The sequence below is a fragment of the Scomber scombrus genome, chromosome 21 (assembly GCF_963691925.1).
Source record: "Scomber scombrus chromosome 21, fScoSco1.1, whole genome shotgun sequence".
In the NCBI taxonomy this organism is placed as follows: Eukaryota; Metazoa; Chordata; class Actinopteri; order Scombriformes; family Scombridae; genus Scomber; species Scomber scombrus.
The window spans coordinates 16,630,455-16,654,993 of NC_084990.1; the positions used below are offsets into that span (position 1 = coordinate 16,630,455).

The window sequence follows — 24,539 nt, forward strand, 5'->3', positions numbered from 1 at the left end:
TAATATATCTACTATAGTTTTCTAAGTAATGAATGCCACTAATAATGAATTCAAAATAACATACAATGAAGTACCTAACTGCAAATGTTACATTTGTCATGTATTTTCCCTTACAATTGATGTAAAGACACAGTGAGCTCAAAGCTGTCATTAAATGGAAATATCATGTCCTACTGACTAGGATTCAGATTGAAAATCACTTTAATCTGCTTACCAGTGTATGTATAAATGCACGGGGAAAACACCGCTTATGCAACAAATCCTCTGAGTGATTGTGCTAAAAAATCAGAGTATGTCTCAGCATTTGTCTTTGACTTCCCTTTAATCCACATCATACATCGTTTCATTCCATTACAAGACAACAAATCTGGAATCCGTAAAAAGAAAGAACATTAAAAAAGCATATTTAATAGCTTCAGTCTCCTGACCCATGAACCATAGAATGCACCCCATTATAATTTAGTTTGGTGAGGTTAACAATCACGAAATATGCAACAGTATGCAAACTTACATTTTAACATATTTCAAATTTAGGTGGGCATGACTTTGCATTCAGTATCAAAACATTAAGGAAAAAAGTGACAAGAAATATCAAATACATTTTACTGCAAACTTCTTTCTGTACATGTATAATAACAAACTCTCCTTATAATAAGGAATAAAGGCATCTCCATTGTGAGCTGATAGCTTAAAATGTATATTTACAGAATAGGTCTATACTCAAAACTGACATTATTTACATATACACATGTGCAATTCTTGAATATGATGCTAGTAAAGTTCAGCTGCACCTCCTCCTTTGGTCTTATCTTCAGGCTTCTGCCTCTTTTTGGGCTTTTCCTCTGAGTCCCTGCACAGGCCTTCATCGCTGGCTGCCTGTAAACTGTCAAAGGTGCCCTGCCTCTCTGTCCCCTGCGGGATCTCCCCGCGCAGATTGCGTTTCTTCCACAGATCGATGCAGCGATCCACACAGCTGAACCTGGCCTCTGTGGTGCAGGCGTACATGCCGGCCGGCACTGACAGAACCATGGCACACACAATAACTATAATGTGGATGAGCCTCTCCCTCTGTTCCAGCTCACTGATGTCACTTCCTGTCACAAACACGATACACTGGCCTTCCCTCGGTGGCTGGTTCTTCAAAGTCACACAAACTTCATATTTTGTAACAGGAAGCAAGTCACTGACTGAATAGCTGTTGATGCCAGGGCCGATGTAGATCATCTCCTTTTTGGGGGAATCATATTTGCCAAAGTGGATGGTAAACCAGGTTTCTGCCGGATTATCTGTAGCCGCGTACCACTCAAGGGTGATACCGTAAACTGTCTGCTTGGCAATGCGGATGTCAATGTAGGCATTCTCATCGGATGACAACATAGGGAAAGGTGGAGGAAGAGGAATGGATGTATTGGAGGAGGTGATGTTCACCGTGATGTTGACAGAGGAGTTGCCGATGAAGTTGTTGGCCGTGCAAGTGTAGAGTCCTCGGTTTGCCAGGTGAAGAGAGGGGATCACGAGCTTGGAGGTAATGGTCTCCTCATCTATGCGAGTCTCAGTTGCTGCATGGAAAAAACAGACAGTTCTGCATTTAAATGACACTTGTTTACATCTGCTTAACAGGCCTTTTGTTAGTACATAAAGCAGATGCTGCCTGAAAGTTCAACATATACCTCACTAAGTGCTTCTGCAGCAGGTTCACAACAGTTTAATGGATGATAGTAATAAAAAAAATCTTACCAGCAAATCCTCTTATAATCTTCAGACTGTACATCCAATGGATGGTCGGGTCTGGCCTGGCCTTGACTAAGCATGTGAGTGTTGCATTTGCTCCGAGAGGTAAAGTGATGTTAGTCTCTGGGGCAGAGGCCACCGGCTTCATGCACGTTTTCAACTGGATCTCGTGGAAAAACTTGTTGGCTTTGGAGGCGGGGCCCGAGCACATCATATAAGAGTTCATCAGAATGATGGGAGGGCTGACCGCCCTGATGAATTCAACGAAGCCTTTGAGGCGGCAATCGCACAACCAAGGGTTGTCATGCAGCGCCAAGACCACATTGGAGACCACCCCTTCTTTGCCCCACTCTTTCTCTGCTGTTTGGTAAAGGGGCCAATTGATGAAGACATCTTTTGATATGACACTAAGCTGATTGAAGGATAAATCTAAATAGGTCAGTGTGCGTAAGTGTCTCAGAGCATGTTCGGGCAGGACATCCAACCGATTGTGCTTCAGGTCCAGAATCTTGAGTTTTGGTGTGTCTTGAAATGCAGTCCATGGTACCGAAGTCAGCTTATTCCCTTGTAACCTCAGCTCAGTCAGGTTTGCCAGCCCCTCCAGGCTTTTGATGCTCATCAGGGTGATATCATTGAAATTCAGCCAGAGAAACTCCAAGGCACTAACTTTAGAGAAAGATCCTTGAGGTAACTCAGTCAGGGGGCAGTTTTCAATACGGATTTTTGTGAAATCATGTGGGATATCCTCCGGGATATGTCCCATGGAGGTTTCCATACATAGCAAAGATCTAGAATGGTAAAATGAGACATGGTTTAGACAAGAGGGGTTTATGGCTATATGTAACTGACATGTAAGAGTCTGTATAAACTCAGTGGTCACTCACCTTCCCAAGTTATCATCTGAGCAGGAGCAACCGATCAGACAAGTTGATGATCCAGGAGTGATGAGGTAAAATACAAAAACAATACGTAACATGACACAAAAAGCGTCCATATTCCTGGAGGAGCATGTGAAATAGGCCTCTGATGGGCAGGACATGCCATGGGCTGCATGGAAGAAAGCCTATTACCTTAATCTGCCTTGACGTAACACTTAAGACACCAGATGACATGTGAGACACACAGGAAAGGTGTATTTTTAGCAATGGGTCCACTTTGTCTAGAAAATGTTTTTCGATCTGCTCTCTCTCTCAACCAAATCATGATTCAGTGGGTTTTGATTTTGTTTGATTCTGTTTTGAAGTTCTATTTTCAGGTATGACCCTCAAACCGCTTTGGATCAGTCTAATTTAATTTATTTGTCCCCTACCAAAGCACAGGCATTGGCATGACAGGAGGCCCATCTGTATTAAGTGGGCCGGAGCCCATTGGGCTTAGTGGCACACAGAGGGAGGGTTTCAGAGATACAGAGACAGATGTCTGGAGAGGACTGTAATCTGACCTCAATAATCTGAACACTGGTCGTCTCTAAGGTTGTTAAAGGCCGAATCAGCATGTGTGAAAAGAGGTGACAGCAACAGCATTGTAGTTTCAATACTGAACAGACATTTTCCTTTTATATTTAAGATTTTTTAGAGATGTACGTTTTAGTTTGACAGGGAACTAGATTAATTCATCGCATGTAATGAAGGCAATGTCCCAGTTATAATGGATTATTGATTCCTTAATGATAGTTAATGATAGATAGCATTATAAATTAGAGACATTTGCCAAATACGTATGTCTTTAAGTATTTTTTGTTATTTTAGTGTAGTCGACTTGTAGAAACTAAACACATTATGTAGTTTCCCTTAAAAGACAAAACAATCTGTACCTGTATGAGTATTATTATTGACAGAAATATTTGATTACAAATCCGTCCACACACCTGTAGCTCAGAACTGTGTCATTAATTCTTAAATCTTTATCAGGGTAGGTGATGTTACTGATGCCTCAATTTATGTGTTAAAAACTGATGCTGTGACAGTGTTTTAGTCAGAAAATCAATGTTGTGATTTACTGTTTTAAAAAAAAGCAACTGGCATTGTGTGATTCATTTCTTCTAATCCAGCTCAGCCATCCATTACTTGAAGCAGGTTTATAAAGCATTAATAGTTAGTTGTAAATTCTACATAAACAGGCTGAGTTCAGCTGTATGTGTTATCATCGTCGTTTTTCAGTGAATTAGCAATCCAGATCTTTTACTTACATTACTTATAAGCTACTTTTTTATGAACATAACTAATTGCTGCTAAATTGATATTATGAGCAGTAAGAAACACGCTTGTAAGCTGTGTCAATATAAAAAAATATTTATTTTTATACATTCATACATACACAGACATTTCAGGTCACAAATATTTAAACATTATAAAATATCTTAGGTTTTTGACCCAACAGTAAACCTGGCACATTAACATAATACTGACATACAAAATAGACTAAAAATTGCTGGTTTATCATCTCTCTAAATACATTATGTTTTAGGTAAGGATCTTAACACATTGCTGAGGTTACATCTTGGAAATAAGAAAAAGAAATTCATTGGGTTTTAGAGTTCAGGGCAACATTTCAAAACATTTTCCCCTGCAAAACATCACCTTTCAAAGTGCATGATGAATTCCAAAAAATACATTTTTACACATTTACAACACATGTAAATATTTAAATTGTGTGTGAATTTTCCCTTTTTTCACTGTCCACCAAATCAATGGTGGTTATTATTCCAACAAGGCTGAAAAATAATCTCATACTTCCAATGCTGACAGAGCTATCAATGTCCTCTGAAGACCATTTGAAGAGGTTTGATTGAGTCCATTTAACTACTACAGTCTCTGAGCACTGAAATGTATCAGTTCCTATCAGCAGGCTGTTACAAAACAAAGTGCATCCTCTGGAGGTTGAGGCATACGTTTGGTTTTAGCAGAAGTACTCGTTAGGTGGCCCTTCAGTCCTGGCTGTGGCCTCTGAGTCAACACTGGACCTTGCAGAGAGTAGCCTGTTGGATTCATCAGGATTTAGCCTAGTCAGATACTCGCCCTCCATCCCTTTAGGTTTGGCCCCGGGTCCGAGGGTCTCAAATGTGACATAGGAGTCCTGTATTTCCTTTGACTGCCTTCCCATGAGTTTCTGGCAGCGCTTCTTTAGGGCCCCGCAACACACAATCAGTGTCAGGGGGACAGCAATCACACAGGCCACCGTTATCACCACTACATTAATAAGCTTCTGAGTTCCACTGGCACTGGCTGCCTCGTCTGTTGAGAAGATTACACACTGCTCCTTTTTTGGGATCAGGCCTTTGACGCAAACACAAGCAATGTACTTTGTCTTTGGCACCAGGCCATCAATGGTGATTCTGTTCTTTCCGGCACCTACATTTATCCGGCGCATGTCCCTCTCACCAAATACAGCATACAGGACACTGAATTCTGTGGTGTTTGTGGCTGTGGGGGCTCGCCAGTTCAGAGACACAGTATGGTCGGTGTCTCCAATTACCTTCACCGAGCGCACTATCCTTTTCTCTGGAGCTTGCTGTAAGGATGAAGCATTGGCTGCCAAGTTACTCAAAGCATCCACCTCCACTGACTTCTGAAGGTCTGACGTTTTGCCTCCTCCCTGAGATGTGTCATCAGAAATGCTGTAGCTTTCTATCTCATACTTCCCCGTGACGCCTTTGCCATTGATAGGCTCGATAATGGGCTGAGCAGCCGTGGCGGTTGGTGGAGGAACATATCTGGCAATAAGTTTCTCCTGGTATGCTGCCCTGCCAATGCCACCAGGTTTCTTCCCTCTGGTTCTTTTAGAAACACCTCCTCCTGTTTCCTCTGAACGAATGGAATCTGTGATCACCAAAGAGATGATGGCGTCTGCAGTGCCCACAAAGTTGGTTGCTTTGCACACGTACTTTCCAGAATCTCTGTAGGAGACTGCTGGCACGCTCAGAATTGACCAAATGATGCCCTCCTTTGAAATCTCTTCTTGAACTGAAAAGAAAAAGGCAAAAGTCCACAGAGTTAATTAGATTGGCACAAAAGGAAAGCTTTAATCTATTTGACATTATGACTTGCACAGAAATAGATGCTGTTCTAATCTTAGCACATTTAGAATTGGTTCGGCTAAACTCACCAGTGCCGTTCATTTTCTTGCCATCAGCACGGCTCCAGGACAGCTCGGGGATGGGGACACCAACTGTGCCACAGCGCAGCAGAACGTTGTTGCCGAGTGAGCTCCGAACACGAGCCACAGCCGTGTGGACCCGAGGGCCCTGGCACCTCTGCAGCTCTGCTTCAGTGAAAAGCACCCCCGAAAGGCTCTCTGGATCAGCGCACCTCAGCCTGGTGTCGATTAGAGCCACAGATGACGATGGGGACTTTTGAAACTGGACCAGATCATGAAGCCGGCAGTCACACAGCCATGGGTTGTCATGGAGACCTGCAAAGCAAAGCAAGTGTGACAAAGTGCTGTCAGTGAAAAGAAAAAAAAGATTTTTTTCATCACAGCATCCTCATGTGACTCACTATTAATATATCTATTCCTCACATTGTCCTTTACACATTCACCACAATTGAAATGAGCTTGTAAGTTGAATACAGTAAACAGTAGAAGTAAACAGAATCAGCTTTGTCATCTTGACACATAGCACACAGTAACTATAATTAGTCTCAGCTTTAAGTGCTGCTTAGGTCAGAGACACATAAATGGTGGTCATGCAAGGCAGCTTAAAAAAGAAAACTTTCCAGTAGCCTAAAATGTCACAGCTTGATCCTTACCGAGAATTAGTTTGGAATCTGTGTCCTGAGATGGCTTCACACTCAGCCACATTGAGAGAACATCAGCAGGAACGGTTGTCAGACTGTTGCTGGATAAATCCAGATAGGTGATATTTTTTATGTACATGGTCGACTCAGGAGGGATGCTTGAGATCTTGTTGTTGTGCAAGTCGAGGAGCCTCAGGTTTGGCATATCGGTCAGAGACTCCCAGGGAAAGGAGGTGAGACTGTTTCCGTCCAGCCTGAGCTCATCCAGGTTGTAGAGACCCCGGAAACTATCAACATTCAGTGAATTCAATGAATTGAAAGACATCCACAGAAACTCCAGACTGTTGAGGTAGTGGAAATTGTCACTAGAAATCTTTGTGATTGCTGTCTTTTCAATGCGTAGCTTGGATGTGTCAGTGGGGAAGTTTGGAGGAACTACAGTGATCTCTGGATCATTGCAAAGTACACTCCTGCAGGAAAGAAATGATAAAAAATATTATCATTATTGCTTGATATTTAAGAGGAACAATATAAAAGCATTATTACAAATATTCAAGCATGTAAAAGCAGATTTAACAATAAACAATGGATTTTTTGCCTCCATTTACATAAAAAGAATATAGTTGAGAATATTTTATAGAAAAATGTATAGTAGCAGTGAATTGTTCAGTAACAAGCAAAGGAGATTAAAGAGCAACTCCAAGTTAATCCTCTACTATACATAGTGACTGAACCTAAGAAATCTGCAGTGAAACTCAATTCTGCACGCATGAAAACACAAAACACTTGTACTACAGAATAAAACACATTAATGCACAATAATTATCACATTTACCTTGCTTTTGATCCATCGCTTAATTTGTGGAAAAAGCAGCTACATTGTCCAGGACATGCGTTGCTCATCAGAGGGAGAAAAACTAAAGCCAAACAAAAAGCAGAAGCAAAATGTCGACTCATTTTTTCCTCTTATATATCCTAAGTGCTATGCAACTAAACTACTAATTAAATAAAAACACGCTACAGCTCAGTTTAACAGGAAATCGCATGCATCTTGGTGTTGTGCAGGCTCACAGCTCCATACTGCTCTGACTGGTCTGAATCCAGAGATAAAAAGGATAGGCAGGGATTAGTGAAGGACTTGGGTTATTTGCATTCACACGATTAGTCTATTGCTTCCTGGAAGCTGATAGGCTGCATTGTTTTCTCTTTCATTGTCATGAAAATACTTTCCAATAGTTGATTGGGTGGTTAATTATGGATACATCAAACTGTACAGTGACTAAATCAAGAGGAGGCTACAGGGAGACACAACAGAAGTCCATAATCTACCCATGTTATTATGAATGTTTCAAACAGATTGTTCTTGTAGAACATTTTTTAAATGATTCATTCATTTGAAATATGTTTCCAGCATTTTCTTTTAACTCATATCCTGCTAAATGTTGAAGTAGGCCCATATTAAACACTGTGTTGTTAGTATATTACATGTGCAAGTCACTAAAAACAACTTCAGAGATGTATCAGAGATGTACTCTGATGTGGGAAAAAAGTTGTCCTACAGTTTCAGATGGTTTTAATAAAGTTCTGGTCTTGTTGCAACATTTGCCCGTTTTCAAATTATGGTTTGACATGGTCTATGTTGAATAAATAGACAAATTGTAGTCAATGTTTCATTGTCATGATAGCTACAATTTTTCACAAAAGTGACCACTAGATGGAAGCAGAGAGTTACTAAGGGTGTAACATTACTTACCTTTTTCTTAAGGCTCAAACTATCAAACTAAAGATTGGATTGGATTTTTCCCATCCCATGTATGACTCTTGACTTGAATTTGTCAAAAGAGTAAAGAAAATAATCCCAGTTTGGATTTTTGCACATGATGTAAACACTCATTAATTGCTTTCTCCTTCTCAAGTGCAAAAACCAAGAGTAGACCCCCAATTTTGAGCTAATAATTATCCTATTACTATTATATTGTGTTATAATTTACAGTAGTATCCTGCACAACTTGTTTGTTTTTTATGTGTAAGAGTGTGTCTGTGTGTGACACACTTTGTGGAGGACAGACATGCTGTCACAATTTCTGAGGGTTTTTTCCACAGGTGCGGGGGTTTAAAGCACGGCTGTCCAATGGGATTTCAAATCCTTTAATCCTGTCATCTCCCTGTCTCTTATTAATACATCTTTGTTCTATTTCTCTGTGGAGGGTTGTCCTCAAAACCCGGGAAAGACCTCCTTCTTGCCCCACATCCGCCACCTCCTTCTCCCCATCTGACCATATCTTTATCTCAGGGAGGGGGAGGACCTGCCTGTAATAAGAGATTTAGTTAGTAAAGTAATTAACACAGTATTTTAGTGCAAGTAGCTGTAGTAAAATACAGACAGTAAAAATTATAAAAGTTCAAGCTCTTCAGTGTGTTTAATTTTTGAAAATCCCTAAAATTAGATATATAACAATGGAAACCTAATCTCCTTATCTCCAGTATCTTTTAATTATGTCAACAATGTTAAGTGACGTTGTTTTTTAAGGAATTCCTGAAAATGATTTACAGCATTGTTTTACTTGCCAAGAGGCATTTTATCTCATAAAAATCGTAAAATGTGAATCTGCAATTCCAGCCATTCGATAAATGTAGTGAAGAGAACAATATTTTCCTCTAAAAACATATGTGGAAAAAATAGAAAGTCTAGTACTCGAGGAAACTAACAATGCCTCCAAATTGCATTTAAGTGCAGTACCTAATGACATTTCAGTTTGATTTCACCACTTGATACTTTCACAGAAATATTGTAGTTTACATTTTTATTGTGGCTCCTGTTCCTCAAAGTATGTCACTAGAAATGCAGTTTCAACAGTGAAACCTTTGTGTCATTGCAAAACCAGCAGATTATGATGCTGTAATTGACTGTTAGCCAAGGCATTACTATGCAATCACTGCAAGGGTGCAAGCACTTTGGACAAGATTTTGCAGACAGGGTATTCAGGGCAATTACAGCTGTGGGTTTCATTCCCAAATTTGTAGCCTGAAGATGAAGAGCCTTCACTGAGATTATATCAATCAATCCTGATTTCTTTTAATAAGTCAGGGCTGTATTATACCGACTTTTGCAAAAGATAAACTTTATGTGCAGCTTTTTTAACCTAAAAGTTCTTAAATTAAAGACAGTCTTTTTGTTACTATTTCAGCACTCACTGCACTATTTAATATTTCATTAATATTATGGCTTTGGCATATTGATAAAGCAGATTGTTAGGAGTTCATAAAAAACAGAAAACAAACCTCAGCATGTGGGAGTGCAGTTTACAATTTACACCCACTGATTAATCCACTGCATTCATGTTCTGTGTGTTGGTTAAGTCCGGCTCTTATTTCATCACACTCAGCTGTGGTAGATTATCAGATTTTTTTATTGAAACTTTCTGCATTGTGAAAGTGGCAATCTGCTGCTTTACTTTCCTGTGTGGCATCACACTGCTGTCTCAGCCTCTTGTTGGAATTTGGGGCAGCAGACAAACATGCTAACATACAAATCAGATGCTCTAAATTTGTTTGTAAGATGTCAATATCAGCACTGCAACGTTTGAGCAATGAACTGAATCACGTGTCTGATGTTTAACATGATCGGATGCCGAGCTTTCAGTCAGGGACAATATGGGCAGTTTGAGAAAAGGGTATTATAAGTCCATTGGGACAAATCATTACTTCATAGTTAATGAGTTTGTGGTAATCTGTGGGCAGATTAGTGGTGCAATCAGACTCTGCCCAAATGTTACATTTTAAAAGGTTCAGGCTGCTATGAGAGCCAAAGGTCACTTTTCCAATGTCCTCATTTAAGGGGTATAGTTATTTTTAATTTTTTAAAAAAGAGGAAATAAATGAGATCCTGATGCTTTCACTGACTTTTTAATTGACCTTTTGCACTTAATGTTGCTGGATATCATTTCTCATTTGGAGAAAATGCACTTATTTAATCCTTGAATGTGCAACTTCAACTCATGAGTTGAATATTGTGCAAAATTCACAAAAATGTTTTCACTAAATCTTTGTCATCTTTTGTCTTTTGCACAAATGTTACAATATTATAATTACCCTGTTACCCTAGCTGAAATTGTTTAACCCATGAACTTCATATCGAGAAATACTGGACATTTTTCTTTGGCACGTCTCACAAGTAAAATCCCAAAGTACACACAATTAAATAGGGTGAGCATGGCTGTAAAGGAAGTATATGTGCAGGTGTTAGAGAGCAAAGTCTTCATCTGCTTTTCCATCATGTAGATGGTAGCTTGAATTAGTGGGAAATCTGATAGTTTGGATTATGTGGTGCCTGTAATTTTACCTGCATGGTTGATGGTCTGAGACAGTTTTGGATTATTTTAACAGAGATAAAGAGATAAAAACATTCAAAGTGACTTTTGCAGCCTCTCTGTATATTTTAATGGATAAAGTGTATAAAAGTCAGTCCAACCGCAGAATACTATTTTTTTGTGGACAGTAGTCAATCCATGATTTGCGTATATGTTTAATGGACAGAAGTGGTGTAATTATTCCGTCTTTCCCTTTTTGTTTCAGAAACACAACAAACAAACAAAATTATCTGTGAAAATTAGATATTAAATGAAATTGATATTAAAATAACAACAGTAATTATTTCCTGGTTGTATTGTAATTGCCTTGATCAATATAAATTCATTAATCCAAATGACAACATCTAAAATTCAGCCTGAAACAACATTTCCCATGATCCCATTCTCTTTCCTTATCTCATACAGCAGCTGGATTAAGTCAACTGGTTGGACTCTCCACATGAGGTTTAAGTAAAGTTTGGAATAAAGTTTCTCCAATCGAGAAAAATCTCGGCTGAGCGCTGAATCCACAAACTCTGCTTTCACATCAAAGAATTGCGCAGCAAATGCGCAAACATTTTGCAACCACAAACTTGCAGAAAGTTTGAAGGAGGGCTCCTCGTTAAAGCATTCTTCGGGGGATTGCAGAAAGGGTTTACAAAGATTAGTGTCTTCATACTTTTTCACGTGAAACAGCCTTTATAAGGCGTCATTTGGTTAGAGACGGTGGTGCGCTAAACAAGTAGAAAAGGACTTTTTTGCGCAAAGTTGAATTTGTGCATTTCAACATGGCAGCGTATACATTACCGGAGGGATTCGCAGAGTTTGATATGTTTACGTTTGGCACAGCACTTCTTGTTGGGGGTAAGTTGGCCGAGACGCCGGAAGACATGTTTTATACAAGATTTAAAGGGACAGTTCACTCAGATGATGAAAGCATCCTAAAATGCTAAAATCTCAAAAATGCGCTTATTTTATTTAATTTTCTTATCATGAAGTTTGAAATTTAGCAGGTTTTTTTTGTTTTCGTATTCTAAATTAGTAGGCTAAGACAACATGTGTAGAAAACTTTACAGGCCCTAGACCCAAGTCACTCAAAGTAAGGCCCAACACTGGTAAAGCCTACTCTAAAATCCACCTGTTGAGTGTTTACAGCATAATGTTTTCAGATAGCTTGTTTTATCAAACCAACAGTCTGAAACCAAAAATATCCGATCTGCTATCATATATGAAAAAAGAAAATAATGAAAACTGAGACAATATTTGGCGTCTTTGTTGGAAAAATTACTGAAACAATTAATTGCTCATGAAAACAGCTTTTTTCTGTTGATAGACTTATCAATTCAACTATTTGATATTTGCACATTTTGTGTCCGTTTTAGGATGATGACACTGTGTTATAGTGGTAAAAGTGATTACATCTTCTTTCTGTTTTCAGGAATGCTTGGATTCTTCCTCAATGCCATCAGCATTGTGTCTTTCCTCAGAGTGAAGGAGATGCGGACTCCCAGTAACTTCTTTGTGTTCAATCTTGCTTTGGCCGACATCAGTTTGAATATTAATGGACTCACAGCTGCTTACGCCAGCTATCTCAGGTATCAAAAAAAGATACAGGCACACTTGACTTTTTGAAAGTTTAGTTATCTTCCTTCCACAGACGCTTTTTAACATGGTGTTTGTACAAAGTTTGAAGCTTTAGTCAATCAAAAAAGAAGATTTAGCATTTGAAATTAACCAATGGGAAGCTTTTGGGTTTCATAATCCAATAAACTTTATTCAGAGTTTTAATTTCACACTTTGCAAGCAAACTGGGTAATTACCAAAAAAAAAAAAAGAAATCCAGAGTGAAGAAAAATAAGGTTGTTTTTTTTTCCTTTTTAAACCTCTTTCAACCTCCGAATTCAGTAGTTCTCAACCTGAGTGTGAGCAGGCCCAGAAAATCCCACCAGGGGCCCCAGGAACAAAAGGTTTCTTTTATCTGTTCCTTCATGTATGTAGTAAGCACTAATTCATTTAGTAAAATGCACCATGTAGGCACAATATAAACTACAGTACATTTTAAGGGCCTTCGACAAAAATGGGTCCTCAAAAACAGGTGAACCTGAAGCCTTCAAGCATTGCTTACTTCAACAATCCAGCCTCAGAGTCAGGTAGATAAATCTCATGGTTGACAAGAAAAATAAAAATATTAGCAAAAGAAGAAGAAAAACATTCCTGCCATACAGAGTTATGTTCATTTTCTGCCTTTCTTGGAACTGGACTTAGACTGAAACAAACAATCACTCTTTGGTTTAATTGTTCTTAGACATTAAGCAACCTGTAATGAGCAATTGCGAGTAGGAATTGCTTGCAGACCAAAACTGTTATTTTGGGAGTACCATATTTAAAAAAAAAAAAAAAAAAAAAAAAGTCATCAATCTGCAGCCCGACAGTCTTATAATAACACAGTTTATGTTATGTAGGATATTGACAACATCTTTATGCATGCTGGAATAAGTTTCTTTGTCTTCTCCAGATATTGGCCATTTGGTCAAGATGGATGTGCCTTTCATGGCTTCCAGGGGATGATAGCAGTCCTGGCGTCCATCAGTTTCATGGCTGCCATTGCTTGGGACAGATATCACCAGTACTGCACCAGTGAGTACAAGATATCACTGTACCAGAGTACAGTGAAGTCCAACTTACTGTCCAGATGTGTGGAAATACACCAAAATATATTTTGCTTGAAGTATCATAAAATAAATCTACCCCAAAAATGAGATCACTTGTAAACACAAAGATTAGATCTACACTTATAACATAGATGTTCTATTAGTTATATGAATATTTATGGTTAAACCACAGTAAGCTCATATATTACTCAACATTTAAAAAACAAAAGAAAGGTACTGTAATGAAGGTATGAGAGCATTTGGGAGAAAACGTCTGAAAAGTGTTGTTTTTATAAATAAAGCAGCAGAGATTCTGTCACACCTGCTCTTGTTTCTGCTGAATAGCACAAAAGTTCAGCATATATATCAATATGTCAATATGTGTCGTTACCTACATCTAAACCAACAAATTCAATATTTCTTCTCTTCAAAATTAACTTTAAATCAAAATCATTACTTATATCCAAATGGCATGATACATGTTTTTAATCTGTAGGACAGAAGCTCTTCTGGAGCACGACTCTGACAATGTGCGGCCTCATCTGGATTCTCTCCATCTTCTGGGCTGCTGTTCCTCTCATGGGTTGGGGTGTCTATGACTTTGAACCTATGAGGACTTGCTGCACACTGGATTACACCAGAGGAGACAGGTAGAGTTACTGTACATAAATGAAGGAATACAACTGGAATCTTGGCATGGACGAAATGGACCGTTTTTGTTGTTTTCATCAAAGTCAATTCATATTGAAAGAGTAATTGTGACAAAACTCACCTACAACATTTATAGTAAGATTAACAAATGGTATCAGCAGCTACACTTATTTACATATTTCATACTTTCCTGTTTATTTCTTTTCAACAGGGACTACATAACCTACATGTTAACTCTGGTGCTGCTTTACCTGATGTTCCCAGCTTTCACCATGTGGTCATGTTACGATGCCATCCACAAACATTTCAAGAAGATCCATCACCACAGGGTAAATGTGCTGCAATGACCTACAAAATCCATTTAAAGGAGCACTAAACAGTTTTTGTTTCATGGATGTTAAATCAGATTTGATTGAGAAAATGCACTTTTGTTAATGAACTTTGTTTTTTAGCACAACTGGGCGGTTGTAGCTCAGGAGGTAGAGCAGGTCGTTAACTAATCAAAAGATCAGCAGTTCTAATCCAGTTCCTGAAGGCTGTTCCACTGGTGTGTGAAAGTGTGTGTGGATGCTCGTTAGACCTTCTGATGTGCAAGTTGGCACCTTGCATGGCAGCCTCAGCCATCAGTGTATGAATGTGTTTGTGAAAGGGAGAATGTTGGCATAAACTGTAAAGCGCTTTGAGCGGTTGGAAGACTAGAATAGCGCTATATCAATGCAGTCCATTTATCATTTAACTGTGGCTGCCATTTTCGCATGCTAATGTGCAAACACAGCCAGAAAGCAATCTCCCAGGTTTGTTTGTTACCTGAGTGGAAACAATTAGAGAGTTTCTTTAAAAAAAAAAAAACGACATTGCAGAGCCAATCCAAAGTCTTTAGGGCAGCCCTTCATATTGGGGCTGTGACATGAAATTCACAATGGAAGAGAAATAAGGGAGAGCATCATTTCCAGTGATGGCCATAGGTTTGTAAGCAGCTGCTCTTGCCGCATTTAGAAATCCCCAGACTTCAGAAGGTGGAGATCTCTGATTGTTTGCTATTGCGACGCTAATACCTACATTAACACATTTTTTTGGCCACTTGGGTGAATCAGAAAACAAATAGTGAACTGACATATCATAAAGATGATAAGGCAAATTACTTCAGCGAACAGTTCATACAGTATCATTCATTTGGAGTTGTGTTTCTGTCCACAATATTTACTCTCTCCTACCTCTGTTTTTGCTGTCTACCAACTTCTGAGGGAAGTATCTGGCACTCCAGCTGCTAAATGATCCACAGTGTTCACCAGCTAGTTGATCCTGTGTCAGTTAGCTGTTGGGTGCTGAGCAGGTAGTGTACAGTGCATCTGTAGACCTTTTTCTCTGAAAACAGCTGCCTGCTGCGGCCAAAAACAACACTATGAGAGTGAACCAAAACAGTAAAGTTTCAGGCAACAATGAGCTGAAATTTGATATTAAGCTCTGTAAAGCCAAATTAAGCTGCAGAGTCAGATGATCATTCTCTGTTGGTTCATCACTATGAGCAACACCTCAGCATTTTTATTATAAAAAATATTGATTATAGACGCTTTAAAAAGGCATCCACTGATAATATATGATATTAGATTCTAACTCTAATTTTATTTCCTTATTTGCAGCCGTATATCATTGATGCTATGTCATCGAAACTGTATATCCACTTTGAAGCAGGCCCAGAAACGCGACAGTAACACAATTAACTTTGTTTTTTTTCTAGTTTAACACCAGTACTCCCTTGAGGGTAATGCTGATGTGTTGGGGTCCCTACGTTCTCATGTGTATCTATGCTTGCTTTGAGAACGTGAAGATTGTGTCTCCAAAGCTACGAATGGTGAGCACTTAATTTGTTGTAACTGAATGTAACAGTTTGTGGGAAAGTTCAAAAGGTAATTATTTGTTTAATTTCTACAATGTTACGATAAAATCTATCTATCTATATATATGGGGTTTTTTTGGGGGGGGGGGTTTGTTTGTTATTTTAATCGCCAAACTGCAAAAGTAAGACCCAAGTTGTAATAAATCGGAATTATCCTTTAAACCAAGCTCTTAAAAAACATGTCTCTGCTTGCAGTTGCTTCCAGTCATTGCAAAGACAAACCCCATCTTCAATGCCCTGCTCTACACTTTTGGAAATGAGTTCTACCGAGGCGGCGTGTGGCACTTCCTCACTGGACAGAAGATTGTTGATCCGGTTATTAAGAAAAAATAAAAGGAAACTCAGTATGTTTTGGCAAAGAAATCCCAAACTGTAATTTGTTCTTCCAATAGGCTTCTCACACTTTTGATGTCACTGTGCCATTCAGTTGATCTGTGTAGATACATTTTCATAACATTTGGATACTAGATAAAACTCTGGAGAATCTGTACATTTGGAGTCGAATTGTTGCATTTTTTCCCCAGGAATTTGTCTTTAACCTGTACTGTTCCTCTGCTCGTGTGATACTGCTTACAATAAATGCATTGTGTTGCTATTCTTCTTATATGCTCCATCTACTTTAAAATGGGGTTTCAAACCTAATAACTGAGCAGCTGTGGTAAGAAACCTAATTTCTACAATTGACCAGCATTTAGAGATGCCCTTTCATGGCATGGCAGTCTCAAACACTTACTAAGGAACTTAATTGATGAGGTTACTGTAAGGAAGACCGTTTGAGGTGATGTAACTTCTATATATAGTAAAAGCAATCACTGTGTTAAGACAGTATTATGCAATTATAGTCAACACCTGAAACAAAGTGAACTCGCAATTTGGTTAGCTGCTTATCAGAGTGCAAGAACAGATAAATAAGAAGGTAAAGAGCTTTGAATATGTTTTTAGTAATCTCATATTACCGTAGTTATAACTTCAGATTATCCACACTTACATTATTGTTCATAGAAAAATTGGGGGGGGAATGAAGGAAATGAAGATGAGCATTGTCTGTATTTCTTTCCTTGCACATGATTGTAAGGACCACATATCAAACGTGGAAGGTTTCAATTACAATAATCTAAGAAAAGTAGGTAGATAGGTTGAACAACAGATAAAATATTATGCATGTAGTTTGAGGAATTTGAATAATTCCATCCCTGCTGACACAGTGTAGTCACTGTGGCCATATAAATAGTAATAATATTACCTCATTCAGTGTCATACCTGCATGCTTTTTAATCTGTTATAAATGTGAGCCCCATTTACATCAAGTGTTACAGTCTGTTGTGTCAGTGATGACACGGAGCAGAAGAGATTACAGCACTCTGATCTCTGAGCTGCTAAATACATGAACTCCAGAAATAAACCACAGTGAGACACAGTCCCTGCCACACTAACCTCCCAGGTGACGTTTTTGACAGGAAGTCGTCAACAGGTGAAATCTTCTCACCGTCAGTGGCACGGGGGGAGGAGGCGGTCATTATGAGCAACAGTCACGGAGGCTCAGAGGGACTTGAAATAGAGCTGTTGACAGCTCTGAATAGAACAATAGCACATTGTGTTTAACTCTTTGATTGTGGTGTTGAAGCATGTGGCAGCCACACTGTATCACTTAAAATGATCAGTGTACTGCTGTATCAGACAGAAGGAAGTGAAAAGAAAGTAGCTGTATGCATGAAATGTGTGAGGTTTTTTGTGGGGTCTTTTTTGACAATAACTAAAATGGAGACTGAAATCTTCAACTCACAATCTATATTTCAACATAAACACAATTTAGATAATTTCATTGACAATTTAATCGGTCTCTTGGAAATACATCAACAATGACAAAACTGTTTGATCAAGTCAGTTATTCACTTTAAATCAAAGTAACAGTGACACATTATTAACCAACCCTTCTATAAATGCAGAAAAGAGTTCTACTTTACAAAGATACCCTGTGCATTTAGTAGAAATCTTGGGATTTTGGAGACTATTTTATAGGATTTTTTCAATTTCTTATACATTCTTATACAGCAACTCAAAATGAGAATGTGTGAGAGTGAGTGTTGAAATGTTGAAAATTTGGAGAAAACAAGATCTAGTCAGACTTTGGCTTCTGAAAAAAATACTTTTATGCAAGCTGCTCTAGGTATCAGATATCTGAGCACATAAACAGGTTTTTCTCATTAGCAGGTATTAAATGTTCTTCTTCATATACTCTACTGCTACTCACTTACCTGGGCTATTTTTTTTCTCAGAATAGACGATGACGAATCTAACAGATTAGCATCAAATCCTTGGAAACAGTATTCTCTTTAACAGGCTGAGAATGAGACGATGTGAATGGACTGGTGAACTAATTCGGTCAGAGCTGTAGATAGAACAAGCATTAATAGCAACAAGCTCACAGGAAGAAATCAGAACAACTTGTCAAGAGACAGACATAGCCTCACTGAGCTTCCCCCACACTGTACAAATGACTAAATCTAAATCTGACTGTAACCCTTTTTAATTAAATAAATCAGGATTCAGATCAACATCCACCCGCAAGGTAAGGTGAAGGTGTTCCTGGCTGTGCCTGAATAGTAAAGATACATGTGTTATGTAAATCTGTCATACTCACAGACAGATGGTATAAAAAATCAAAACACATCAGTCAACGAAAACCTGACGCAGCACTAACAGCACCACACATGTGTGCACACATGTGACATTCAGAGAGATTTAGTTAATCAGAGTCAGATTTTGAACAAAGGACTGCAGCCAGGATATAGGATATACTGAGGTCATGAGTGAACATTGACACCACACAACCAAACTGTACAATTATCTGACCATTTTCCTTTTTTCTTTCATTTCTGCATATGTTATCCACCCTACATGCAGTCCAATTTATGGTAGAGATACTGAAAAAAAATTATTTTAATAAAATTGATAAATCCCTCAACCTATTTTAAATATATTTAGTTTAATCGAATTACACTAAAATTTAAAGACATCAAAATGAACCTCAAAAACTTCAGCATGTGTAATTTGAGTATTTATCAGAGGCAAGACCTACTCTTATGAACATATTATGATTTAAACTTCTCCAAATCAAGTACAAAAAAACCCCAAAACTGCTATTACAACTGCTTATGTAATCTGACATCATTCTGACGTTCCTAAATTGTGAAGTTGGAGATTTTTATAGTACATGTGCAACATAAAGCCTATTTTTTACAGCTGGATTAGATTTCCACAAAAATCAAAATGCATGACTTTTAAAAACGAGGATTATGATTGAAGAGCACTTTATCTTTCACCAACTGATGGTCTGTTTAAATGGACAAGATGAACAGCTGAGTTACAGTTTAGGGGGGGGGGGGGAGTCAAACTGTGCATGACACCCTTTACTGAGCAAAATCTCTTTTTTTTCTTTTTTCAAGTTGGAGTATGGAGATCAACTGAGGGAAACATTGTTTGCATTAAGTCCCACGTTAATGATCAACCTTGTACTGGCCGACCTGGTTGACATTTATGTTCAGCAATAATGATAGGCGTTTCTTCTCATCCTCATGTAACAGAAAAGCCAGGTCAAAGGTGAGAGCTACTTATCAAAATAGAACAAAGGCCAGTAAATCCTACATTAAACGTTACACATTAGAGTCCACAGGTCACATCAGCTGACACAGTGGAAGGAGACATGTCACATGACAGAAACAAAGACCTTACATAACACTGTTTGTGTCCATAAACCATCATGATTTCTTGTAGACAAATGTTCCTCATATTTTCAACTGTATCAAGGATATGACATACTCTATCCCTGCTCTATCATTTTTAAATGATTGGTGTGCAATCTGGATTAGATGTAATTTGCGTCACTAGACTTGAAACAGCATTTCTTTTGGTATCATTCCCTCATATCGTCTTCACATCAGAGGCCAAGTCACCATCAAATATCCCAGACAACAAAGGTGACACTCTGGATTAGATCTCTGCCTCCTGCAGACACTGCCAAATTACTAGAGTGAGTTAGCAGAGGTTATCCATGCAGTCACATCTCTGCGTGTATTAGAAAACAACAACAACAGCAACAAAACCCAACATGGCTGTGGTATAATATGAAAAGTGCTCATGTGCCAAGCCTTTCTCATTAGTGAAATTGGGCAGTTATTTCCTATGGTGTGTTAATCCTCCTGTTGGTGCATTAATGTGTTTACTCGAATTGTATTTTCTGCATCAAGTCATCCATTGAATACACATAGAAACACACATCCACTGCAGTGAGACCATTATCCGATATTCTGTTTTATAACAGTAATCATCGTAAGTGTTGAAATCAACATAAGACATGAACAAGAACAAGAACAACTAGAACATGCTCGCTCTCTCTCAGCACACACTAACACCTGTTACAGATGAACTGCAACACAAATCATATTTGGTGGAAAACATATGTAGTATAAGAAATATTGTTACAAGCACTAGGGCCACATAAAGTATGAAAAGTGTGCAAATTGCAAGTTATTATGGCTGCTATTAATGGACCTATTTGAACAGAAACTTAAAAGGCCTAAACAGCATTTTTATTTAATTTATTAATTTATTTAACTTGTTTGTTTGGTTTCAGAGGGGGGAATAACTAAAACTATAACATATTTTCTCTGTATATTATGGTATATTCTCTAATTCATCTCAAAATCAACTGATCTGTATTTTGACATCAATTATTTTAAACGTTGTCTTGTGTATCCAGGACAGATGAGAGGGTCCAGTGATGAGGAAACGTTTTAGTTTACCTCTGATTCACATGGATTGTGCTTCAAGTAAATTCTGCAAGACTTTACTGCCCTCTACTGGCACATAATAGTACATTTACTTGAAAAATTAAAACCTAGAAATATGCCTTTATTCATCATGTCACTGGAAATTTAAAATGTATATCATTTTTTTTACATGATAAATAAAAATGGCAAAACTATGGCAGATGTAAAATGAATGTAAGAATGGATGAATAGAAGAAAAAACACAAAAAAGTCAACAAATAGCAAATATAAAGTGAATAAGGGGCAACTAATCCGATTACACTGATTGCTATGATAAATAAATCACTCATTTTACAATCTCATTGGCCATATAAACACCACATTTTCATGGTTTTAATGGGTATTGTGTGTACTTGTAGATTTTTACCACAAGGTGTCGCCGGCGACTTTTTTTTAAAGGCTCCACATTCATAGTGTTTGGCACGATCCAACCTCAGGACTTTAGAGCCTGCAATAGTCATCATTACTATTGTACGGCTGCTGTTATTTAATTGTTGTTGTTATTATCATAAGCTGGCTGCTTGGTTACATTGTAATAGAGTAATGATCACTTAAATTGTTTGAGAAACTGCTGAACTGCTTTTCCTGTCTGTCTCTGGTGACTGGAGCTGTCCACAGCAACTTGGTGCTGAAACCTTATCAGCTGCAGCACTTGATCATTTATCTGATCAGGCTGGCACATTTTTGCAAATTCCATTTTTAAATAGCTCATTTGTAAAGTACAATATTTTCCTTAAGCACTCAGTGAATTAATTCACATGAATATTTTATTTCGCTTTAATGCCATGTCACCAATATTTTCATCCCCTCCACAAAAAAAACCTTATTTCAGGAGACTCACTGGCGGGTAGAGTGTTTAAAGTTATATTACTGAAGTTTGTGGTGTTTCTAATCTGTAGATGTGTATTCCTACAGTGGACTAGCACCCACTGTGCGTGTCTGTTTGGTGTAAATGTGTATGGATTTGGTATTTGTATCGTATCTTGAGTAATATCATATTGATTTTCTTTAGGAAAGAATATCACAGCAGCTACTTCAATTCGGTGTGTACGTATATGCCCAGATATGAGTGTGAAAGATTATATTTTCCCCCCTAACACCAAAGTGAAGAGTCACACACTGGACATTAGAAATAAGAAAGCTTTATATTCTTCCTCGCTTATGTGGATGGGTCGTGATGTGGTGTTACTGGCTCACTGGCTCTTATTGGTTGAAGTGATTGCTGCCATGGTTGGAAATTAACATAAAGGAGGCGAAGGGATCCACTGGTGATGCGTCACAGCTCTCGGTGAAAAGGGGAGACAAAGAAAGGGACTAAAATAGCGCCGAATCTGAGGGTTAATGTGCACCAATGGCCACGAAGTCACTTGTGGTCTCAGAGCGGAGCGCAAAAGTGCCACAGGTGACGAGGAGTATGGCCACAGAGATGGGAGACTCTGAGTGCCCTAGGTGTTGCAAATAAGTAACAAATAATTGCTCAAAACAAAGTTTGCCATGTAAAATTAGCGACCGAAACCTCTGCACGGTGCAGAAATTCTACGATTTCACCACGTCACTTCTTGGGAGATCATGAAACAACATCGGATGTGGCTGAGGCGAAGACAAGTTGACGAAGCTGAGGAAACCCATCTTCACCGATGAAGCAGCCAAGTTCCTCTGCGCCTCTCCCTTTACGCACAGGCGAGGTGAGGACGGAGAGCATCACTTCAAGGTAGAGAAAACACCAATGAATCATCCGAGCGGTTGAAAGCTCAGGAGAAGACGGAAGAAGCACAACTTCTATTTTGAATCGGAAATCATTAAAAAGCACACCATGAATGCCGAAGGGGGATCGTCCGGGCTGGCCAAATCAGCCGCTGTAAAACTGTCCGAGATGGGCGAAAGAACCAAGAAGTTAGGCACCGCGATGAGGGATCCTCACGGGCAAAGACGAATCATATTAGTGATTGTTTGCATTGCTCTCCTGCTGGACAATATGCTCTACATGGTAATCGTGCCAATTATTCCAGACTATCTTGCTGATCTGGAGAATGAGCAGTCAGAGCACGTCCACGAAATGATGCATACCAACAGTTCAGCCAACAGCACAATCCAAGACAAAAGCAACAAGGATAATTTAGATGTCCAGATAGGAGTACTTTTTGCGTCCAAAGCCATCCTGCAACTGTTAGTAAACCCGCTGTCGGGAACTTTCATAGACCGGGTTGGATATGACATCCCACTTTTAATTGGACTGACTGTAATGTTCGTTTCCACTTGCATATTTGCTTTTGGGGAGAACTATGCGACGCTCTTTGCGGCCAGAAGTTTGCAGGGTCTGGGGTCTGCTTTTGCGGACACCTCTGGAATTGCCATGATAGCCGACAAATACACAGAGGAGTCAGAGAGAAGCAAGGCGCTTGGCATCGCTCTGGCGTTTATTTCTTTCGGGAGCCTGGTGGCGCCTCCCTTCGGGGGTTTCCTGTACGAGTTTGTAGGCAAGAAAGTGCCCTTCATCGTGCTCGCTTGTATTTGCCTGGTTGACGGCTTAATGTTGCTCACCGTGATCAAGCCATTCTCTAATAGGACTAGAGAGAACATGCCAGTCGGCACTCCCATATACAGACTCATGATTGATCCGTACATAGCCGTGGTAGCCGGGGCGCTGACAGTGTGCAACATCCCGTTAGCCTTTCTTGAGCCGACCATAGCCAACTGGATGGAGACCACCATGCACTCCTCACAGTGGGAAATGGGAATCACGTGGCTCCCTGCCTTCTTTCCTCACGTCCTCGGTGTGTACATAACGGTTAAATTGGCAGCAAAACATCCACATTTGCAGTGGTTCTACGGAGCTTTGGGTATGGTTATCATAGGGGCAAGCTCCTGCACAGTCCCGGCATGCAAAACCTTTGGGCAGCTCATAGCACCGTTGTGTGGCATTTGTTTTGGCATCGCACTAGTAGACACTGCCCTATTGCCCACACTCGCTTTTCTTGTTGACGTACGTCATGTTTCTGTATATGGTAGTGTTTATGCTATAGCTGATATTTCCTATTCTGTCGCTTACGCCATGGGTCCTATAGTAGCCGGCCAGATAGTGCACAATAATGGGTTTGCACAACTTAATCTGGGTATGGGTCTCGTCAATGTGCTTTACGCACCAGCCCTGCTGCTGCTGCGCAACGTGTGCCAAATGAAACCGTCCTACTCAGAGAGAGATAACCTGTTAGAGGAAGCTCCACAGGGGCTGTACGATACTATCAAGATGGAGGAGAGGAAAGCTAAAAAGAAGAACTACAGTTCGGCAGGGAATTGCCTTCCAGTAGATGAAAATGGGTTTGACCCTTTTAGAGCACAGCGGTCCGTGTCAGAGGAGTCGTCCGGTCCGGAGTACACTTAAACCGGCCACACTCTGACCGCCCCCCTTAAACATTCCCCTGGAGGATATGAGTTAGGCAGGTTAGAGGCTAGTGATTTAAACTTTTATGTAAGTACCAATGTGCAATATAAACACCCAATCACCAAATCACGATTGCGTGACCCGTTTATCCAAAGTCTCTTTTTTTCTGTTGACTGTGATTTCATTGTGTCGAACAAGTCTATGTAGCGTTTGTTATGAACGTATAACTGGAGTTTTGTGAGAGATCTATCAGCTAATGTTGAATTTATGTGTATAACTGAGTATTGTAAAAAGGTATAAATAGATAAATGTG

General features: G+C 39.2%; 4 protein-coding genes across 4 annotated transcripts; 2 read left to right on the forward strand and 2 right to left on the reverse strand.

The window, feature by feature from the left end:
- Positions 1 to 771: 771 nt before the first annotated feature.
- On the reverse strand, positions 772 to 2,725 carry LOC134003737 (leucine-rich repeat, immunoglobulin-like domain and transmembrane domain-containing protein 2). Its single transcript, XM_062443019.1, has 3 exons — positions 2,616 to 2,725; positions 1,738 to 2,519; positions 772 to 1,559 (listed from the first exon to the last, which is right to left on the reverse strand). Exons 1-3 carry the CDS (start codon positions 2,723 to 2,725, stop codon positions 772 to 774), a joined length of 1,680 nt encoding a protein of 559 aa, XP_062299003.1.
- Positions 2,726 to 4,629: 1,904 nt separating this feature from the next.
- On the reverse strand, positions 4,630 to 7,424 carry lrit1b (leucine-rich repeat, immunoglobulin-like and transmembrane domains 1b). Its single transcript, XM_062442964.1, has 4 exons — positions 7,303 to 7,424; positions 6,480 to 6,937; positions 5,836 to 6,141; positions 4,630 to 5,693 (listed from the first exon to the last, which is right to left on the reverse strand). Exons 1-4 carry the CDS (start codon positions 7,422 to 7,424, stop codon positions 4,630 to 4,632), a joined length of 1,950 nt encoding a protein of 649 aa, XP_062298948.1.
- Positions 7,425 to 11,325: 3,901 nt separating this feature from the next.
- rgrb (retinal G protein coupled receptor b) lies at positions 11,326 to 16,570 on the forward strand. Its single transcript, XM_062442836.1, has 7 exons — positions 11,326 to 11,680; positions 12,255 to 12,411; positions 13,332 to 13,453; positions 13,964 to 14,117; positions 14,330 to 14,447; positions 15,857 to 15,970; positions 16,211 to 16,570. The coding sequence occupies exons 1-7, from the start codon at positions 11,605 to 11,607 to the stop codon at positions 16,346 to 16,348; spliced, it is 879 nt and encodes a 292-aa protein (XP_062298820.1). The 5' UTR covers positions 11,326 to 11,604; the 3' UTR covers positions 16,349 to 16,570.
- Positions 16,571 to 22,657: 6,087 nt separating this feature from the next.
- slc18a3b (solute carrier family 18 member 3b) lies at positions 22,658 to 24,226 on the forward strand. Its single transcript, XM_062443016.1, has one exon. The coding sequence runs from the start codon at positions 22,658 to 22,660 to the stop codon at positions 24,224 to 24,226; it is 1,569 nt and encodes a 522-aa protein (XP_062299000.1).
- Positions 24,227 to 24,539: the final 313 nt, after the last annotated feature.